At 41.0% G+C, this 22,483-nt stretch overlaps 1 protein-coding gene across 9 annotated transcripts in view; it reads left to right on the forward strand.

Annotated features, from left to right (window-relative positions):
- The first annotated feature begins 643 nt into the window (after positions 1–643).
- Positions 644–22,483, forward strand: part of PUS7 (pseudouridine synthase 7) — an 86,099-nt gene continuing 64,259 nt past the window's right edge. Inside the window, exons 1-8 of one of the 9 annotated variants that reach the window (XM_049894482.1) lie at positions 776–866; positions 3,566–3,677; positions 4,554–4,689; positions 5,073–5,118; positions 11,096–11,528; positions 12,517–12,601; positions 13,956–14,057; positions 16,659–16,803. In XM_049894482.1, coding sequence (XP_049750439.1) covers positions 11,128–11,528; positions 12,517–12,601; positions 13,956–14,057; positions 16,659–16,803 — 733 coding nt within the window. In that variant the 5' untranslated portion in view covers positions 776–866; positions 3,566–3,677; positions 4,554–4,689; positions 5,073–5,118; positions 11,096–11,127. Of the gene's footprint in view, positions 867–3,565; positions 3,678–4,553; positions 4,690–5,072; positions 5,119–5,140; positions 5,281–5,667; positions 5,763–11,095; positions 11,529–12,516; positions 12,602–13,955; positions 14,058–16,658; positions 16,804–22,483 lie in introns of those variants that run through there. The other 8 variants (XM_049894488.1, XM_049894480.1, XM_049894479.1 and 5 more) reach the window with 8 other exon arrangements.

Here is a 22,483-nt window from a genome sequence, read left to right on the forward strand (position 1 = left end):
GTCACTAAATTGTACAGGTAGAAACTGTTGAATTGGTATGTTTTGCTATGTATATTCTCAAAACCAAGCCAAAAAAACTCGTTGCCATGGAGTTGATACCTATAGGAGAGAGTAGAACTACCCCATAGGGTTTCCAAAGAGCGGCTGATGGATTACAACTGCTGACCTTTTGGTTAGCAGCCAACGCTTGACCACTGCACCACCAGGGCCCCGTGTACATTCTCAACAACAACAAAATAAATAAAAATTAGGATAAAAAATAAAAGAGCCAGAACTACATGGAAGAAAACCTTAGGAGAGTGCAGCTCCATTTTGAAGGCAATCGCTCCTTTAGAAGTCCTAAAGACTGTCTAAAGCACTCTGATGCAGGATAAAGCCACTTTTTGCCCTTGCCAAGGTCCAGGGGCGACCAGCTTGGGAGGTCCAGGAGCGAAGGTGCCACCGCGAGCTCCCCACCCCGCAGGTGGCAAGGCCACTGGGGGCGGAGGTGGACTTCCCCGGGAGCGCCGCTCCCGAGGCACTGAAGCCCCAGAAAAGAGCTAGAACACCGCCATGCAGTGGAGGGCGGGCTCCGCCTCAGGGGAGGGGCTGGTGGGCGGGGCCGACGGTGAGGAGAGGACTCCGCCCAGGGGGCGGGGCCGTCCGGGCCGCGGCGCGTCGTTGCGCTGCACGTGTGCGAGCCCGGCCGCGGGCGACTCCATTCGGAGTGTTTCGAGCAGGGGGCGCGGAGCGTCTGCCTATGCCCCGTAGCCTTGGCAGCAGGCTCTTCCCAGTGACCCCCGTCGCCGCCGCCCTCTTCTGCCTGGAGAAGCGCGCCCGCCCCTTCGCTGCTCAGCTCGCGCCGCGCCCGCGCTCCCAGGCTCCTGGTAAGTGCGCGGCCTCCCCGCGGCCGCCAGCTCCCCGACCAGCCCTCGGCCCGGCCGGGCACCCGAGCCCCAGGGCCCCGCCCGGAGAGGCCGTGCGGACTCGGATTGCGTCCGGGCCCGGGTTCTGAGCCCGCAGCGCGCCCGCAGCGCCTCCATTATGGATCATGTTCGCGGGAGCGCGGCTGGAGCCCGAAGAGTCCTGCGCTTTGGCCGCCAAGCCCTGGCTCTCCCGGCGAGTCGTCACCGGGCGCCGCGCGCTCCCAACTCCCCGGGGCGCTGTCAGCCCGAGGATTCCCCTTCTCACTCTTCCCGTTTCTTTGACCAGACCCTCCTCAAACTCTTTGCAGAGTTCTGGATAGAAGAGAAAACTGGGCTGTATCTCGAAGCCGTTCACAGCTCCGATAAATCGCTTGGACAGTCTTCTACATGGTCCAGCCCACGCGCTTTAGCCCTTGTATTCACTCATCGCTCTTGCGAGCCTGCTACGTGCTAGGCAGGCCTTGGGGGACTGTTTATTTTGTATGCATTTCCCAAAGTAGGAGCGACCCTCCCCGAGGTTGGGGCCCAGGAGTGTTTTCTCCAACCCCCTGCCCCGCGAATGTCTTGTGAGTGGATGGAGGTGCCCCTGTGCCTGCTGAAACTCACCTGCACAGAATCCTTACTTCAGCACGGTGCTGAGAGGTTTAATTGCGCCTCCCAGGAAGTAAAATTTGCAAAGTTTCACTTTTCAAATATTGTGTCTCGTTGTCAGACAACTTTTTTCATTCAGAAAATATAGGACTGCTAAGAGCTGTGTAGGGTTGCTACGAGTTGGAATTGACTGGACGGGCAAGGGATTGGTTGGTTTGAGGTTAAGGGGCTCTAGTCTCAAGTCTGTAATCAACTGTGAAACAAATATGCCCAATTGGCCTGGGGATGTCTTTATTGATGGGTCATTCAAAAATCCTGGTGGCTTAGTGGTTAAGAGCAACGGCTGCTAACCAGAAGGTCACCAGTTCACATCCACCACGCCCTCCTTGGAAACCCTGTCGGGCAGTTCTGCTCTGTCCTGTGGGTCGTAGGGTCGCTGTGAGTCGGAATCGACTCAATGGCAACGGTTTTGGTTTTTCAAAAATCAGGCTGTATACCCATATTGAAAAAGAGATGGATAGTTAAGCAGTCAACAGAAAATGCCCCCTTTCCCGGTGTCTAGAACAGTATCTGACACATAGGAGGTGCTCAATAAATATTTGTAGAATGAATACATCTAATAGGCATAACCATTTTACATATCAAAATGTAGTATGTGCTTTGCCCTGAAAAAGGTGCTTTTTTACTGTGGGATTCTAACAAGGAAAACAGTACTAAATTTCCCGGGATGAGGGATAGATTCATTTTAAAAATGGAATTTGTGGAGGGCTTTGGATGATAGGATTAAGACATCTTATTTAGGTGTTCATTTTGGAGGAAATAGTTTTAAAGGACTATTGTCATCAGTGTTGTGTTAAATTTTGGAAATGGTAAACTTTGTTGTGAGTGTACAGGAAGCTTATTGGCCAGTGTGATATTTTAATGAAAAAGATTTTAAAGTACTGCTGAAATTGTAACAATCTTATTCGCATTTAGAGTGCAGAGGGGACCAAACCCATTTATTTTAGCACTCCAAAGAATTATAAAGGATTTTTCAAGTTTATGGGAAAGTATTAGTGGAGCTTGTTCTCCCAGTAGTAGAATCCGGCTTCTCATCCATATAGATTTTACTTGACAATTGAGATATTACCATGGATGGTGTATATGTGCAGCATAACATTGTTTTAAATTTTTTTCTTCAGTAAAACAGAAAAACACTCATAAAGCTTGCCCCACCCCATCCCCCCCCTTTTTTTTTAAAGCTAATCACTTTTTTTCTTTTCTTATCAAGGTGAATATATATAACATAAAATTTACCACTTAACCATTTTTTAGTGTGCAATTTAGTGGCATTAAGTACATTCACAATGTTGGGTAACCATCGATACTATATATTTCCAGTTTTTTTTTTTAATCATCCTAAACAGAAACTCTGTACACATTAAACAATAACTCTCCTTACCCCCTCCCCATAACCCCTGGTAAACTCTGTTCTACTTTCTGTCTCTGAATTTGCCTATTCTGGGTATCTCATATAAGTAGGATCAAATAATTCTCCTTTTGTGTCTGGCTGTTTCACTTAGCATAATGTCTTCAGGGTTCATCTGTGCTATAACATATCCAAAATCAAACCCAGCGCCGTTGAGTCGATTCCGACGCACAGCGACCCTATAGGACAGAATAGAACTGCCCCATAGAGTTTCCAAGGAGGGCCTGGCGGAGCTATAACATATACTAGAACTTTATTCCTTGTTATAGCTGTACAATGTTCCATTGTATGTATATACCACATTTTGTTCATTCATCTGTTGTTGGACACTTGGGTTGTTTCCACCTTTTGGCTGTTGTGAATGCTTCTTTGAATATTGGTGTACAAGTATCTATTTGAGTCCCTATTTTCAATTGCTTTGGATATTACCCAAGAGTAGAATTACTGGGTCATAAGGTAATTCTCTTTTTAACTTTTTGAGGAACTGCCACATTTTTCCACAGAGGCGTCACCCTTAGACATTTCTCACCAGCAATGGATAAAGATTCCAATTTCTCCACATCCTCATCAACATTTATTATTTTCTGTTTTTTGATTATAGCCATTCTATGGGGGTGATTTGAGTTCTGCCTCTCCTGGTCCAGAAGTTTGCACAGCTTTTCTGGTAAATGTGCTCTCAGAGCTTCTACGCCCAAAGGACAGAACTCATCAAAGTATGTATTAAGTGACTTAAAATCATTGGTGCTGTATATACTTTGATAATTAATATGTCTGCTATAGGACCACCAGCTAAAACAAATCAAATGTATACTTTCATTTGAAACACAGCTGTGAGATCAGTCAATAATCTTGTCTTTGCAATTAAAAAGAGATCAGACAGACAAGTGTTCACCAATATAAAAAAAAAGACTGCTAACCTAAAAGCCTATTTATTTGATGATATTGGGAACACCCTCTCTTTGAGGGTCTCTTAAAATTAAATGGAAAAAATTCAATTAAATGATATTTGAAGACCAAAGCCATGTTTAATCATTAGCCCAGAGGACAAAAGAAACATAAAAAGCTTTTCTTTTTTAATTTATCCAGACTCAGCAATATAGTTCTGCTTTGTAAACCATCCATAAAAATCAAAAAACCAAACCTGTTGGTGTTGAGTTGATTCTGTCTCATAATGATCCTATAGGACAAACCGTAGGGTTTCCAAGGCTGTAAATCTTTACAGAAGCAGACTGCCAAATCTTTCTCTACTGGGTGGATTCAAACCACTGACCTTTCCATTAGCAGCTGAATGCTTTAACCACTGCACCACCAGGGCTCCCATAAACCATCCGTAATAAGTATTAAAGGCCAACAGTTGAATAGGAACAGAACAGCCATTCTACTGCAGCTGTTTTACCAAGTCATCTTTTTTTGTTTTGTTTTACGGAGAAGGAAACAGGCTTAGAGAGGTGAAGTGACCCACTTAATAAGTGGCAAAACCTAGATCTAGCTCCAAGTTATACCCCATAAACAGTTATTCACCAAATAAGAAAAATTGAAAAGAGTGGTTGATACTTCAAATCCATGATCCGCTAATATTCTTATTCCAGGAATGTTAGCCATAACAGATGTGTCCCAAACCTACTAGAATTTCATTCATAAATTTCCTGGAATTAAGGCTTAAGGGAGAGAAGATGCCCATATTCTGGCTTGGGGAACCAGTAGTTGATGATAAAATTCTTTGAGGTAAGAGATACAATTTAAAAGAAGTATGTTTGTGGTGAGAAATGATGAGTTTAATTTAGGGCATGTTGACTAAGCATCTTGATTCTGCCTCTTACACTGTGTAACCTTGAGCAAAATACTTAATCTCTGTGCCATAATTTTTTACCCTAAGATGGTGAAAAAAATAATGCTTAGGTCATAGGATTGGGAAGAGGAGGGGTGGAGACTTGAATGAGTTATACCTCGGTGCACTCAAATTGTTTCGTTGTCATTTACTGTTACATGGGACTTCTGAGTAAACCAGGGAGTTGGAGGTGGAGGGGCCTGGGCTGGATCCTTCCAAAGAAAGATCCATAGTCTTTTATTTATGTCTCTTGCATCTCCTTTTTTTTTTTTTTTTTAAGGAGCCCTGGTGGTACAATGGTTACGCGCTTGGCTTCTAACTGAAAGGTCAGTGATTTGAACCCACCAACCGTTCCAAGGGAGAAAAGACCTGTTGATTTGCTCCATTACTGATTACAGCCTAGGAAACCCTGTGGGGCAGTTCTGCTCTATGAACTATGAGTTGGAATTGACTCAGCAGCACACAGTAAACTGCAGTTCACCAGATAAGTAAGAAACGTTGAAAACAGCAGAACAGCAGGCAATAACAGTGTATCTCTTTGTAATCTGTAGCTTCCCCTTCCTCTTTTTTTCCCTCGCAATTTGTTTGTTGAAGAAGCTATGGTTTTGTCTTTGCGGAGTTTCTCATATTTAGGATTTTGCTGATTGCCTCCCCCATAGCGTTGTTTAACATCATCTACTGTCCTTTGTATGCTCATTGTGTCTAATTTGTTGTTAGACATAGCGTTTCAACCAGTAAGAATACTTCGTAAGTAGTAGTGTATATATAATGCGCAGTTGTCTCTTTTTTGTGATTTTAGCAGCCATTGATGGTCATTGCCCAGAGCCATTATTTCATTTTGGATTTGCTGCTTAGTGTTTCTTCGATCTCTATAGATGGGGAGCAGTGTCAGCATCTATTTCAAGAATTCTATGGAATATCTATTCATGCCTATTACTTGACTCTGGATTCTCTAGCATGTACGAAAGAGGTAATATCCTCAGAGAATTTGTAGGAAAAGAGAGGGGAAGGGTGACTGGCATTTATTTAGTTCCCACTTGGCTAGGCACAGTCCATTCTGCAGCTAATCATGGGGATGGCACAGGACCAGGCAGCATTTCTTTCCATTGTGCCATGGGGTCGCCATGAGTTGGGGCCAACTTGACAGCAGCTAAAAACAATAATAACAGCTAGTCAGTCTGTGTTGATCATCTCATTTAATCTTTGATCTTCATGACAATCCTGTGAAGCAAGTATCATTTTTTATTTTATAGCTGAACAGCAGGGGCTTTGAGAAGTTAAGTAGTTTACTTTGAATGCTTACACAGCTAGAAAATGGTGGAGGTGAAACACTGTACTCAGCTGCCTGGAAGGATAGTGCAGATGAAGGCAGGGAAGCTAGGAAGACGTGGAGTGAATAGAAAAGCACAAGAGTCAGAAAAGCACAAGAGTCATCGTCTCATTATACTAGTTTGTCAGGACAAGTGAAACCAGGCTGGTCTGAGTTGGATGTGGAGGACCTCCTGACAGAGAGAACATGCACAGTCAAGCTGGGAATGCCTGCCTGTCGGGATGGGCCTGAGCTGTTTGAGGTGTGGAAGAGAATGGTAGATGGTATTGGATGATGGCCGGCGCTAAAACCAGAGAGAGGAGAAGGTATTTATGAAGAGTAAACTCCTGGTGCTGAGAGGGAGGCCTGATGTGTTCTCTGCGTAAGGGCAGGGAGATGGAAATTCTGCTGACCGTAAAGTCTCTGAGCCAAGCTGAGAATATGCCTGTTACAGGCTGTACTCTCCTCCCTGCTGAGAGTTCAGGCCTCTGGAAAGTATTCAGGATCTCTTGGTAGATCATGTCATGCAAGTTGGGGACCCTGCATTGTCACTGGGGGGCCATTCTGGGGTTTTTGGCCACTGTGGGTATGGGTATGTATGAGATGATGTGATGTGAGGATCTCCATTTGGATGTCCTCCAGGTACCAAGGGGCTCCTTAACCACAGAACTGTAAGTGAGCTCACCTTCTCCTACTACCTGCTCCTCTATCCATGGTCCCCGTATCAGGCGACTCTTCTCTCAGTCCCCCAAGGCAGAAAACCCAAGTCATGATGGAGCATTTCCTCTTTCATTCCACATTTGTCACCGAGTCCTGTCCCTACCACTCTCTAAATGTTCCTTGAACCCACCTTCTTTGCTTTCTCCTTTGCCCCAGCCTTATATCAGGCTGCCCTAATTTGTTGCCTGGATTGCCAAACCAATTGTCACTGAGTCAATTCTGACTCATAATGATCCTATAGGACAGAGTAGAACTGCTCCATAGGCGCTAATCTTTATAGAAACAGACTGCCACATCTTTCTCCCATGGAACAGCTGGTGGGTTTGACCTTCCAGTTAGCAGCTGAGTGCTTAACCACTGCACCACCAGGCCTTCTTACCTAGATTAGAACTGTGCCTAATTACCTGATCTTCCAGTCAGACTTCTGTTTATCTTCAAAAGATGCCAGGCAATCTGACTCACAAATCTGACCAGGTCACAAACCTGCTTGAAATCCTTGCTTGGTGGTTTTGTTTTCAGCGTGTAATTCCCTTCAATTATCCTGCTGTGGCTTCTGCTCACCTCCCTAGCTTTCAGACTCCCTTCAGGAGGTATGAGGAGCTCTTTGCAGCTCCTCAGTGCTCCATACTCTCCTGTGCTTCCAGGCCCTCCACTCTGAACACACTTCTCCCCAAATTCCACAGTGTTACTTGCTCCTCGCTCCTCAAAACTTGGTTCAAGTGTTAATTTTTAGTATGATCGTTAGGTCTTCTCTGACACCCTCACCCACTGGCCCCTCTGGTGCCTTTCTGTACGTTGCATAGGCCCTAAGCCTGTGTAAGCTTGATCTCTTTCTAACCTCATGTGTATGCAGGCTCTGTGAGGGCAGATTTGTTGATATAAAATGACGGTGGAATAACATTTCCGTTCAGTCAGACAGAGTTTCAATCAGAAAGAATACTTCGTAAGTAATAGTGTATACTTTTAGGTGTATGAAATGTCTTGATTTCTAAACTAGCATCCTTTTTAACTGTGCCTTGCCTAAAACAGAATAAATATTTTCTTATTTGAATTAGAGATCTTTTTTATTAATCAGTTGTGGTCTGCTTCTGTTTCTTAATTTCTTCCATTTTCTTTTAATTTAATTTTTTGTTTTTCAAAAGAAATTGTTTTTACTGATATTTTCCTATTTTCTTTTTTTGTAGCCGTTATGGTCCTTTTTTTCCTTTTCCTTTTTGCATATATTTGTCTTTTTTTAATGGAAGAAATCTTAGTAAAAATGACTCTGGGTTCATTTTTTTATTGGTGTAATATGCCTTCCGTATTTGATCTGAGATACTGTTTTTTGAATAGATTTATGGTCCGTATGTCTTTTTTTTTTCCATTCTTGATTTTGACAGTGAGGCAAAATCAAATATGGATTATTAAAATTTAGCTCATCATTATTTTTCTGTAGGTGGTTCTGTAGGTGAGTCTTTTGTTAAGCCAACCCTTGGAGAACTAGAACATAAATCTTCAGCTCACTTGTTTTTACGTATATATTTACTAAGATTATTAGTAAATGAGCTTTAATGTTTCCTTATATAATACAGAAAAACCTTTATTCCTCTTTTACCAAGAACGACAAATACGACTCATGGTCTTGGATGCATGTATTTATTCTGACTGCCATCTGTGTAGGCCTCTTTCAAGCTGCTCTTTGCTGAAATATGTATGTGTTCTTAGACACGGCCTTTATTTAATCAGTTTTTTGAATGGATGATACATATACATGAAAAAAAAATTAAAATGATATAAAAATGGCTTTCAGTGAAACAGCAAGTCTCCCACTGTGTCCCCAGGCACTAGCTCATCTCCAGGAAGTCATAACCACTTTTCCAGTTTCTCGTCTTCGTTTCTACATGTTCTGTGTTTCTTGTATCCAGGTTTCATTGCTGTTCTTAATTTTTTGCTAATATGAAAGCTCTGTGATGAGTATTCTTACAGCTAATACTTTGTGCACTTATTTTAAGTTCGTTCCTTAAAAATTGTGAGTCAAAGAGTATACATGTATGTATATGTATTTTATTGTTCGTTAGGTGAAGGTTTACACAGCAAATTAATTTCTCATTAAACAATTAATACACAGATTTGTTTTGTGACATTGGTTGCCAACCCCTCCATGTGTCAACACTCTCCCCTTCTCCACCCCAGGGTTCCCCATTTCCATTTGTCTGGTTTTCCTGTCCCTTCTGGCTTTCTCGTCTTTGCTTTTGGACTGGCATGCCCATTAGCCTTGTATATGTGTTTGAATATGAAGCACATTATTCATGTGTGCTATTGTTTGCCCCGTAGACCTGTCTAATCTTCAGCTAAAGGGTCAATCTTGGGAGTGATTTCAGTACTTAGTTAAAAGGGTGTCTGGCAGCCATACTCTCAGGGTTCCAGTCTTTGTCACACTAGCAAGTCTGGTCTTTTTTTGGTGACTTTGAATTTTGTTGTGCATTTTTCTTCTGCTCTGCCTGGGATCCTCTGTTATGTTCCCTGTCAGAGCAGTCAGTGGTGGTAGCCAGGCACCATCTGGTTGTTCTGGGCAGTCTGGTGAAGGCTGTGGTGGTTCTGGCCCATTAGTCCTTTGGACTAATCTTTCCCTTGTGTCTTTGGTTTTCTTCATTCTCTTTTGCTCCAGATGGGGTAGGACCAGTAGATGTGTCTTAGACAGCTGCTTGCGGGTTTTTTTTTTTTTATATATAATTTTTATTGTGCTTTAAGTGAAAGTTTACAAGTCAAGTCAGTCTCTCACACAAAACCCTATATACACCTTGCTACATGCTCCCAATTACTCTCTCCTTCCACTCTCTTTTTGTGTCCATTTTGCCAGCTTCTAACCCCCTCTACCCTCTCATCTCCCCTCCAGGCGGGAGATGCCAAAATAGTCTCAAGTGTCCACCTGATCCAAGAAGCTCACTCCTCACCAGCATCCCTCTCTAACCCATTGTCCAGTCCAGCCCATGTCTGAAGAGTTGGCTTCGGGAATGGTTCCTGTCCTGGGGCAACAGAAGGTCTGGGGGCCATGACCACCAGGGTCCTTCTAGTCTCAGTCAGACCATTAAGTCTGGTCTTATGAGAATTTGGGATCTGCATCCCACTGGTCTCCTGCTCCCTCAGGGGTTCTCTGTTGTGTTCCCTGTCAGGGCAGTCATTGGTTGTAGCTGGGCACCATCTAGTTCTTCTGGTGGCAGGATGATGTAGTCTCTGGTTCATGTGGCCCTTTCTGTCTCTTGGGCTCTTAATCACCTTGTGTCTTTGGTGTTCTTCATTTTCCTTGGATCCAGGTGGGTTGAGACCAACTGATGCATCTTAGATGGCTGCTTGCTAGCGTTTAAGATCCCAGACGCCACTCTTCAAAGTTGGATGCAGAATGTTTTGTTAATAGATTTTATTATGCCAGTTGACTTAGATGTCCCCTGAAACCATGGTCCCCAGACCCCTGGCCCTGCTACGCTGGCCTTCAAAGCATTCAGTTTATTCAGGGAACTTCTTTGCTTTTGGTTTAGTCCAATTGTGCTGACCTTCCCTGTATTGTGTGCTGTCTTTCCCTTCACCTAAAGTAGTTCTTATCTACTATCTAATTAGTGACTGCCCCGTCCCACCACCCTCCCTCCCCCCTCTCGTAACCACAAAAGAATGTTTTCTTCTCAGTTTGAACTATTTCTCAAGTTCTTATAATAGTGGTCTTATACAATATTTTTCCTTTTGCTTGCAGGGTTTTAAGAGCCCAGATGGTACTCACCACAGTCTGATGTAGAACATTTTCTTTACAAACTATGTTACGCCAGTTGAGCTAGATGTCCTCTAAGACCACGGTCCTCAGAAAGGGCATATGTATTTTTAAGGCTTTTGATTATTGTTCTTAGATGCCATCGAGTTGATTCTGACTCATAGCAACCCTGTGTATGACAGAATGAAACACTGCCTGGTCCTGCGCCATCTTCACAATCATTTTGCTCGAGCCCATCGTTGCAGCCACTGTGTCAATCCATCTTGATGAGGGTCTTCCTCTTTTTCGCTGTCTACCAAGCATGATATACCTTCTCCAGGGACTGATCCCACCTGATGCATACTGTCAAATTCCATGCAGATGTATGGTGCAGTTTTCTATCCTACCAAAACTATATGCTGGTGTCAGGAACATTTACTTTAAAAAATGACTTTTAGGGCTCTATGAATAAAGTTAACTGTACCTCTGTTGATTGAAACCAACTTGTTTATAGGTAATTCTTATTTTCTACTCTCTTATTCTTCCTTCCTAAAAGGTTTTCTTAAATGTTTTCTTGGAGCCTTAAAAATGGAGACCACAGGAATGACTGGTGTGTCACTGAAACGTGGGTCACATGCCGTGGAAGATAATGGCAGCCTGGCTCCAGGGGAGGAGGTAAAAAGACAGAAGGTCTCAGAATGCTGTCTGAGCAAAGGTCAAGATGGCATAGAGAGTGACACTCTACCCAGCAATCAGAACGTGCCTGCAGCGCCTGAAGCTGTAAGTGCCTGGGAAGGTAAGAAGAATTCTGATGCTCAGTTGGAAGATGAGGAAGAGGAGGAAGAAGATGGCCTTTCAGAGGAAGGTGAGGAGGAAGAGGAAGTGGAGAGTTTTGCAGACATGATGAAGCATGGACTCACCGAACTTGATGTAGGCATCACCAAGTTTGTAAGTTCCCATCAAGGATTCTCAGGAATCTTAAAAGAAAGGTATGTTTAGTTTATGTATAAGACTGCATTAGTTATATTAATTCTTTTCTTTAGAAAAGAAATCAGCAGTATGTTCTTCCATTTAGCTTTTATCCCCAAGGATAGTTTACATTGATGGTCTGAAAGAGATAGGACAAAGGAGAGCTGACTAAATGAGTGAACAGTCTTGAATTTTTTAATATCTTTAATGCAAATAATGGTCAGTTCTTATCACGGGAAGCTCCTTCCCACAACTGTTGGAATAATAGTAAAAATAATTTCTAAATGTCATGCATTATTTATAAGTAAATGGATCTGTTCATTTCTTTAAAAATAATTTATTTTAGATGGTTTCAACTTCTCTCCTGAATTAGCCTTATAATCTTCAGCGCATGCACCTGAACGTGCCATATCATATGGTAGAGGGAAGATTATCTTTGGAGCCAGATGAACCTGTGTACGAATCCCAGTTTAGCCACTTCAGCTATTTAGTTATTTAAATATAGTTATTTAATTCCTCTGAACCTCAGTTCCCTCATCCAAAAAATGGATCATAACACCACCTTGGGGTTATTGATAGCACTTTAAATAATATGTGTATTTAGCTTAAAGGTAAGCTTCAGCATAGTTCATGGTAGACGTACAATTCCTGAATTGCCAGGTTCTGATTTAATTAACCATTTACTGTATTTTATGACTTACAGTAGTATGAACTGTCTGTATAATCATGGGGTAACATTAATAAGCTTTCGTTTATGCATTTCTCTGGAAGAATATCCTGCAAGCTCAGAGAGCCTTTTTGTTAAGCTCTGATACAAAGCCTTAGCCAAGGTATGGCTCAACATGTGTTAAGAAACTAGGAATGACCAAAAGTGACTTTGCATTGAAATTTTTTTTAAAAAAACTTCATTTGGCACAACAGTAAGGCTTATGGGTAATAAACTTTATCCTAAAATTAATAGGAAACAAAATGTTTATTCTCTGAAAGTTTGTGTTTTCATTTTATCAGATATTCTGACTTCGTTGTTCATGAAATAGGAAAAGATGGACGGATCAGCCATTTGGATGACTTGTCTGTTCCAGTGGATGAGGAGGTAGAAGTAGTTCTAACAGAAGTCACCTTCTTTTTTTTTTTTAATTTTTTTTATTGTACTTTAGGTGATTGTTTAGAGAACAAACTAGTTTCTCATTAAACAATACACATATTGTCCTGTGACATTGGTTGCCAACCCCACAACATGTCAACACTCACCCCTTCTTGACCTTGGGCTCCCCGTGACCAGCTTTCCTGTCCCCTCCTGCCCTCTTGTCCATGCCCCTGGGCTGGTGTGTCCATTTAGTCTTGTTTTGTTTTATGGGTCTGTCTAATCTTTGGCTGAAGGGTAAACCTCAGGAGTGACTTTATTACTGAGCTAAGAGGGTGTTCAGGGGCCATACTCTCAGGGTTTCTCCAGTCTGTCAGATCAGCAAGTCTGGCTTTTTTTTTTTTTTTCGGTGAGTTAGAATTTTGTTGTACATTTTTCTTTAGCTCTGTCCAGGACCCTCTATTGTGATTCCTGTCAGAGCAGCAGTGATGGTAGCTGGGCACCATCTAGTTGTACTGAACTCAGTCTGGTGGAGGCTGTGGTAGTTGTCCATTAGTTTCAGAAGTGTCTTCTGTATAAAGATAGCATTTCCTAGAGATCATAGAAATACAGTCATGTATTTAAAAATAAAGTCCACGATATGTTCTGTGAAATACACGTTACATGATTTGAGTAACGTGCAAGCACCATATTACGGATGAAGGTCCTTTCAGGCATTTGCTTCCAGAATAAGGTTTTGTCCATATTAAAAATTTGCTAGTGCAAATTACCTACGTCTACATTTTTTACAGTTAGTTTAAGGTTTCAACAAATTCTGCTGCTGCCTTTGTATCAGCAGTCTCAGATTCACCACTCACTTTCACATTGTGCAGTGAAAACATTGGAAAAGCTTGAACCACCCAGAGCTAGCATTAAATCAGATATTTTCGTCTGGTTCTGCTTTTTCTTTAAGCATCCCGAACAGGCTCCGTGCCTTAGTAGCGATCGTCAGTGTGCTGAGAGGGACTCGCCTTGTGTTTGGTCCTCAGTCCACGTCGTTAGCAGTTCCTCCATATCTGATAAGGTCCCTTTCTCATTTTTGTTAGCCTTGTAGCTTTCAGTGGAGCTGATCCTTTAACAGCTTGGAGAATTTTTATTGTTTGTTTTTGAGGATCGTCATGATTGTTGAGTGCAACATGCCTAAATCTGCTACATCGCATTCTCCGATTGGGATTTCTGAACTCTTACAACCTTTTGGGACCACGGACATACATGCAGTCAGACATTGCCTGGACAGACGTTATGCAACGCATGACTGTATAGAGCTTTAACAGCCTTGAATTCCGTGTTTGACTCACTGGAAGTTGTTATGGTTGTTTTAAAGGATCCTTCAGAAGATGTATTTACGGTTTTGACAGCTGAAGAAAAACAACGTTTGGAAGAACTCCAGCTTTTTAAAAATAAGGAAACCAGTGTTGCCATTGAGGTAAATAGTATAAAAATATATGAAAGAATTTTTTAGCGTTTTGATTGCTTGTTTTTGGCTGGATACTAATAAGTATCTGTTAAAATTTATAGTGGCTAACCAAAGGGTGACCTCACCCTATTTGGTCTAAAGGGAATACCAGTATTCAGATAAACTGTGACAAAAAAAGTTACAATTTTGTTCAGAAATTTTTTAAATGACCTCAAATCAGCAAATAAATCTGTTGTTTGGAATCTTGGAGTGACTGTTACGCCACGTAGTATCTGCCTGACAATCAGATGTGTGGCCCTTGCTGGAGGACTCTGGGAGAGGGAGGAATTAGAAAGGGGAGATGAAGGAATGTGTCTCTGCTCAACCTGGGTCCACTTCTGATATTCAGGAAAAGGAGAGCTCAGCAAAGAAATATAGTAGTAAGTGCCTTTTTAAAAAACTTTTTGTTGTGGAGTTTTCTTCTAGATTAATGCTGCGCAGTGGAATTATAATGCAAGCCATGATTGTAATTTTAAATTTTTTTAGTAATTGCATTAATAAAAAAGCAGGTGAAATTTATTTTAACCTTATGTTGTATTTACCCTGATACCTTTAAAATACTACAATTTCAATGTGTAGTCAATATTTTAAAAATTATCCATGAGATATTTCGCATTCTTTTTTGCTTGCTAAGTCTTTGAAATCCAGTGTTATTTTACACCGTAGCACATCTGAATTCAGACTATCCACATTTCAAGTGTTCAGTAACCATGTGTGGCTACTAGCTACCGTACTGGATGAGGGCAGCTCACGGTGCTGTCTGTAGCAAAATAAATGTGTTAAAAGATTTTAAGAATCTTGCAGCACAAGATTTTTAGAATTTTAATTTCATTTTGTATAATACTTTAAACAGCTACTGAAATTTCCCCTTTCATCACTTCCAGTTAAGAAGAGTTTACTTTGACTTTTCAGCATTCATTGTTTGCCTCCAATCTCTTTCTACACTCTGCTAAAACTTCTCAAAGTACATGATATTATAACTTTAAACCCATTGCTATCAAAGTCAGTTCTGACCCATAGTGACCCAGTAGGACAGAATATAACCACCCCGTAGTGTTTCCAAGGGTGTAAATCTTTACAGAAGCAGACAGCCACATCTTTGTCCTGTGAAGTGTCTCGTGGGTTTGAACCGCCGACCTTCCGGTTAACAGCAGAACGCTTTAACCACAGTGCCACCAGGACTTCCTGTTACAACTTTAGGGATCTTCAATGCCTGAATTTACCCGTAGATTAAATCTTCAGCGGTATCAGAGAAAAAACACCTAAGAGAGCAATCCAGGGAGATGGTCCAGATTTCCTTTGTTTGCAATGCAGTGGTATATCCTAGCCACGTAATATGCATGTTCCTATATAGGGAGCAAGGTCAGCTACCATCTTAAAAACTATGGTTATGCCATCTACTGAGAGTTTTTATCTTTAAAGGGCATAAACCATGGGTGAGTTTCTTTGTAAAACATGGAGGTTGGTCTTTATGAAATTTTGCTGTCTAAATATGTATTTGTACACATACAAACTGTGATTCCAACTCACTGCTATCAGTAATCCCAGATCTAAACTTACTTGGTGATATGGAGTCTTTCATCTGTAATTGCAAATTTTTTTATTTTTTATTTTGCTAAAATATTGTTAACATTTAGCCAGTAGTAGTTGTAGTATATCTCAGTGTTTTCACTCATTAACTGAGATATACTCATTAACAAGTCATGAAATCAATTTAGTGGGTCTCAACCAGCATTTTTCTTTAAGTAGTAGAATAAAGTAGCAAATGTCAGTGCGTCGTTCATAGGAAGAATGAGTATTGTTTTGTGAGCATTTTTTTTTTCAGTTTTTTAATAAGACATATCTTACATTTATCTTACAGTAAGTCATATACATTTGTGACTGTTGAGTCAAGATGTAAAACATATTTCTTAGTGTGAGACACTCAAAATTAAAAAGTAGGTAACTAATAAGTTTTTATTTTTGTAGTGCTGATTTTTTTTTAATTAAAAAGAAAAATGTGAACAAATGTGCTAGAACCTCATTATAAAACAATTCTGTATACAGTAGAATGAAGTATAAGGCAGGGGTAAACTGGACTGTTCGGAGGAGTTGCACTTCTGACGCACCAAAGGCCTGGTTCTCCCTACGTTTTGATCTGTGAATCGGAGGTGTTTCTCCAGCAGAGACCTTGTGAGAGGGGGTCTGATTGGTGGCTCAGGGGTCAGACAGCCTGGATTTCAAACCCAGCTCTGTCACCGTCCAGCTGTGTAACCTCAGACACGTTCCTTCACTTTTCTAAGCCTCACTTTTCTCCACTGTAAACAGTGGTGGCATGATAGGGGTATTAGGATGATTAGAAGAGATGAAGATTGTGAAGTGCCTTGGAACATTGCCCGGTATGTGCTCAAGAAACAGGCTCTTAAAATTTGTGATACTGTGAAACTCAGTTATAATATTTCTGAAATCAAACCCCAGCACTTCTGATATTTTTCATAGTGAATAAGATGGGCAGTGTTTTTTAGTAATGCATTAGTATTAGTTCCCTATTTAATGTTTGTTCCAATTGTATCATCACTGTGTTTTTTATAGGTTATTGAAGACACCAAAGAGAAAAGAACGGTCATCCATCAAGCTATTAAATCTCTGTTTCCAGGATTAGAGACAAAAACAGAGGATAGAGAGGGGAAGAAATACATTGTTGCCTACCATGCAGCTGGAAGGAAGGCTTTGGCAAGTAAGTGCATGAAGGACTGGGCATTTCTCTTGTCAGGTAGCTGTGAGTTAGATCCCACTTCCCGTTCTCCTTCCCTGTTGCTGTTCACGTTCAAGGGCTGCTTTGCTGTTGTTCTCAGGAGAATATTGATGATGTCACTCCTTCAGAGAAGGTAAATACGGTCCTCTCAGTTGCCAGAGCAGACTAGACTGTTGGACTGGTTTAGGGCATTAGGTCTTTTTTGTGAGTCAAGATTTGCTGACATGGTAGTGGTGCCTGAGAAAAAGTCTCAGGGTTTTGATATATTCTCTGAAGAGCAGAGCGGGCGCAGTGGCAGTTCAAGGAGAAAGTGGCAGGGCTGTTTTGTGTTCTTAATAGAAAAAAGAAAGCTTTCAGATGAACAAAAAATACCTGCCACCCATCCCAGCAGTATCTTTTCTGTAAGGTCCCTCTTTTGAAAGCTGCTCTCCAACTGTGAACATCGTCTTCACTCACACATAAAAACCATGAAACAGAGAAAATCACCCCTCTGGCTGAGTCCATCTTATTGTGTATCTTTTGTTTAAAACTGGTAGGTTGTCACTGAATCACTTCGATGTTTATGTTCCAGTGTGTTTTCTACAGCCATGAAAATTTCTATTTGCATATAACTGAAGAAAAATTAGGCAGTTTTTCCTCTTTTACCTGTCACAGCAGCAGATAAAATTTTAATAACAATAACAGTAGGAAGAAATTATTTCCCCACCCTCCTTCCCTACCAGTGATGGCCCAGTTATCTCAAGATATATTTGTTAGAGCAAAATCAGGACTGATAACAAAAAACAGTTCAGACCGTTAGTGTTTGGCAGTCTTCTCTTAAGTTAATTTAAAAGATAATAGTATGAATGGATGAAGCCTATTTGTTTATAACAGTGGTTCTAGTAAAATGAGAGCGGAAATAAGGTTTAGCTGTGCCTATGAAAATAAAAATAATCTAGTCAAGTCAGAAAGTCTGGGTAATGATACAGAAATGAGAACCCTTGAGCAGTTAGGGAGGGAAGGTAGAGGTTGGAGGCCTCTTCCGTCTCAGGGTAACAAATGCCAAAAAGAAGAACGAGATGATGTGCTATGGAACTGCTTGGGGGCAGAAGTTGTTAATTACTTCTCACTCCAGAAGCTAATGACTGGGGTAATATATGTCTCTTTCTGGGCCATGTATGAAACATCAGCAGCTTTCTCTGCCAGGGTTCCAGGGTTCCATGAGAGAATTAAACCCAATAGAAAATGACTTTTCTTAATTCTTCCAAGGCTGGTATGTGGCTAGTAACTATTCTAAATATCTAGGAGAAAAGTTGATATATTACATAACAACAGATACCGTAGAGTATTCGGTCTTAATTCTCTCAAGGAACCCACGTTGGGAAGGATGCTAAAGAGGTGTTCCTTGTAGAGAGGCAGCCCACTTTGGTCAGCGTCATGTGGCCAGCTGCCCTCTGCACAAGAATAATGGAAAGGCAAAATTTTGTTCTGGCCATGAGGAAGCAGATTGGAAAAGGCAGAAACCATTTCTTTGGTTGCTTCTTAGAAGTGATGATCATTTTTAAGAGAATACCAGGTGTTATGATCTGCAGGGAGGAGAGTTAATGAAACTCTGGGCCAAGGGGGCCATTTACAGCTGTCCCGCCTTTTCCCCTCACTTAAATGATGGGTGCCAGACCTCTCATGTCCTGTCTTCATCTACAACTTTGCTGTATAGCAGCACAAGCCACTTCCTTTCTCTCACCTCTTTTTCTTTTTTTCAATAAAAATTTTCCTTAAGATTTTTTAAGTGAAATACTGAGTGCTGTGTGATGTGAACCACTTCTCCCCTTAAGTTAATTGACACTTTGTGTAGTGTACATTCCAGATGCCTCTAAAATCTTTTTAAGATTTCAGCAAAAAATTTCTGCCTTGTGCTGTGTAGAGGCTCTCTGTGGTCCCTGAAATGAATGGCTCCCAGGAGGGATACCTGCATCTAGGGATCTCCAGAGACTCAGGAGGAAGATCCAGAGAGATACAAAGGGAACGTGGTACAAGAGACTGGTGTTGTGGAATCTACAGGAAAAGGGGATTCCAATAATCAAAGTGGCCCACAGTGAAAAATGCTACAGAGGTCCCGCAAGAAAAGAACTCTGGAACATGTCCATCAGTTTAAAAAACCTGTTGCCACTGAGTTGATTCCAACTCATAGTGACCTGCCCTATAGGGTTTCCAGGGAGTAGCTGGTGAATTCAAATGCTGCCTTTTAGCTTAGCAGCCGAGCTCTTAGCCACTGCACCACCAGGTCTCAGTCCTTCAGTTTAGCAACTTGACAATCATTGGTCTCTTTGCTAGGGCAGTTTGAATGAAATGTTGAGGTTGGAAGCCAGTTTACACAGTAGGTTGAGATGTGAAGGCAGTAAATACAGACTCTTTTTTCAAATAAGTCGTTCCTGGGTGGTGCAAATGGTTAATGGGCTCGACTGCTAACTGAAAGGTTGGAAGTTCAAGTCTACCCAGAGGCTTCCTGGAAGAAAGACCTGACAATCTACTTCTAAAAATAAAATCAGCTATTGAAAACCTTATGGAGGACAGTTCTACTCTGACACACATGGGATTATATGAATCAGAGTAGACTTGATGGCAACTGGTTTTTACTAGTTTTTCAAATAAGCTGAAAAGAGAAGAGAAGGAAAGGGAACGTGATTAAGGGGAGGGGAGTATAGGTTTGGCTTTTAGAATGGACGAGCCCAGAGCATATATATATGTGTGTGTGTTTGTGTGTGTGTGTGTTGAAGGAAAAGAGCTAGTAGAGAGGGAGGTTGAAAATTCAGGGAGGAGAGTGATAGTTGATGGAACAGGATGCCAGAGGAAGTTGAAAGGGTTGGTGTGCACCAGTGCAGCAGTGGGAATGGCCCTGAAAAAGAAGGGAAGAGTATTCTGCATGCTACTCCATCCCATCTTCTTTCTTGAGCCACAGCATTTTTCCTTTCTTATTCATGGGGACCTCTGTGCTCAATTCATGAGTCGTCTTGAACTTGATTTCCATTTTTATCTGGTTGCCATTTCTTCTAGAGGGGGCTACTATGTCAGACCATTGAAACATTGCTTCCTATTACCTCAGCCTGAGAATTTTTTACATTCGCATTGTAGATCATAAAACCAAAAACCTGCTCCCGTTGAGTCAATTCCAACTCACAGCAACCCTGTACGACAGAATAGAACTGCCCATAGGGTTTCCAAGGAGCGCCTGGTGGATTCAAACTGCTTATCTTTTGGTTAGTAGCTGTAGCTCTTAACCAGTACACCACCAGGGCTTCCTTGTAGATCATAGTGCCTCAAAAAATGTTTGAAAGTTATTTTAAATTCACTTGAATTGTAAAGCTAACTGTGTGCTATTTAGCATTGTTAGGGGTTGGAGTTTTATAAAGCCAAATTGCCCAAAATAAGTTTGAGACACATTGATTTTCAGTTATTTAGAATATTCCCAGTTAACCAGTGCACATGCTTAACTATTCTGTGTATTAAGTTCACTTAGAAGATGGGATACTTGTATCTGTTATTTGCAGGGGAGATAATTGTCTGCATGCTCAGTGCTTGGACTTGCTAATACAGGATGCATGCTGTGAGCAAAAACTCACCCTCAGCTGTGGTGGTTTCTTTTAAGATACAATAGCATTTAGTTTTTCAGTCTCACAGCTTCATTTATTTCTTGCCCTTATAGTTGATTGTGAATGTACTAAAGGAGTACTTAAGGGAAAATGTAGCAACACTTCATCAATTTGTATCACAAGTGGATTTTTTAGCTTTTTATTACAGACATTTTTAAACATACGCACAGAGGAAGTAGTGTTTTAAACCCATATGTATCCATCTACCAGCCTCACGATTATCAGCATTCTGTTGTTTCTATTTGATCTCTCCCCCACTTTTTTTTTCTTGCTGGAGTGTTGTAAAGCAAATTCTACATACCTCGTTATTTCACTTATAAGTGCTTCGCTATATATCTAACAGATAAGGAATAAAACCCCAGACCTATAGAACGCCCAACAAAAGTAACAATGATTCCTTAATATTTAATACCTGGTCCATGTTCACTTTCCTTATTATCTCAGAAATGGCTTTTACCTACAGATGACTTGTTCAAATAATGATCCAAACAAGGTCGGAGCATTGCATTCAATAGACAAGTCTCTTAAAATCTCTTTTAATCTATAAGAGTTTTCCATCTTAGAGAACTGTTTTCCATAATAATTATTCAAAATTTTTCAAATAAAAAAGCTTTATAAACTCAATGTAGGAAACTCATAAAACAAAGCACAAAGCAAAGTAATAAAGGATGACTTACAGTCTCACCAACAAAGGTAATCACAAATACCATTTTGGTATATGTTCTCGCATATTGAAGAAGGTAAATCTCTAGGTAGGGAAGCATTTTGTATCCAGTTTTAAACCTTTTACTGTATACAGACCATGAGTATAGACAGTGCAGCTCTGAGGATGAACTAACTTGCTCTTTGTGAAGGGATTGAGACAGGGAGTCTTGTACCTGTAGGTGAGTTTTCTACATGTTCACTGTTTGCCTCTGCAACATTTCATTGTTAAATGTCTAAATGGCTGTTAACCCATCACGTAACTACCAGCTGCTGTAGAATTCCACAACATAAACTTACCATGCGATCATTTGCATGTTCACCTCTAAACACTTTAATATTATATTAATTATTATAAATTAAACATTGCTCTCTTGTGCTCTTTACGCTGTGCATTTGGACAGAGGTCAGAACTGCAACAGGTAAGAGCGGTTGGCGTTTCATGTAGACAAAATGAAATGCCAATGCTTTTGTCACAAGTGCTAATTAGAGTCAGTTTTGCTTAACTGACAGTAAGCTGGAAGGAGAACCTAAAATGACATTCCTACTCACAATTTTCTTAGAGTGAGTTGTGAGGAATTCACACCAAGCACTAAAGAAATACTTGTAATACCTTCTATCCAAGAAAGAAGAGGATCACACTTACGTTTATCAGAAGGAAAAGCAATCCGTTAGGCATACATTGCAGTGGCAGTTTTCCTAGATGACTCACTGATTCATATGTTCTTTACATTTAGTTTAAATTACTAACTTACCAAGTAGTGCTTTTGCCTTGAGGAAGGAAGGTGTATGAGTAATTTCAGTACAAGGAATATCTTAAGTCTTCTGAAACAAAAGAGTCATGAATTTTTGCTAAAGGATTGTCTTAAGGACAGAGATGAAGGATCGTTTTTAGAAGACGAGGACTCTTTCTAGGGATTGTATGAAGTATTTTTTGTTTTGCTTTCATGGAGTTACAGGAATCAAGTGAATTAGACATGTTGTTCAAGTAACAGCGGCAGTTCAGTGTTGCAGGAGACTCATGACTGTTATTGTACATTACCTGGGGAGTGCAGTTGTGGCTGACATATTTTTCCTAAAGTGTGGATTTTTCAGAACGTCATTTGGACAGCTTAAATCCAAATCTTTAGTATACATTTTTAGATTGTAGTATAATTGAATTGTTCAGTTAAAAGAACGGTGTTTAAAATCAGTTCTCCAAGGTTGTGAAATATCTGTCAGTCTCCAAAAAGAGCTGAACAAAGTTAATGCTAGCTCCAAGGTTAGTATTTAACCCGGCTTGATTTTTAAAGTTTCGTTTTTCCCTGGAGTAATAATCAGGTCATAAATGC

The sequence above is a fragment of the Elephas maximus genome, chromosome 8, assembly GCF_024166365.1.
Source record: "Elephas maximus indicus isolate mEleMax1 chromosome 8, mEleMax1 primary haplotype, whole genome shotgun sequence".
In the NCBI taxonomy this organism is placed as follows: Eukaryota; Metazoa; Chordata; class Mammalia; order Proboscidea; family Elephantidae; genus Elephas; species Elephas maximus.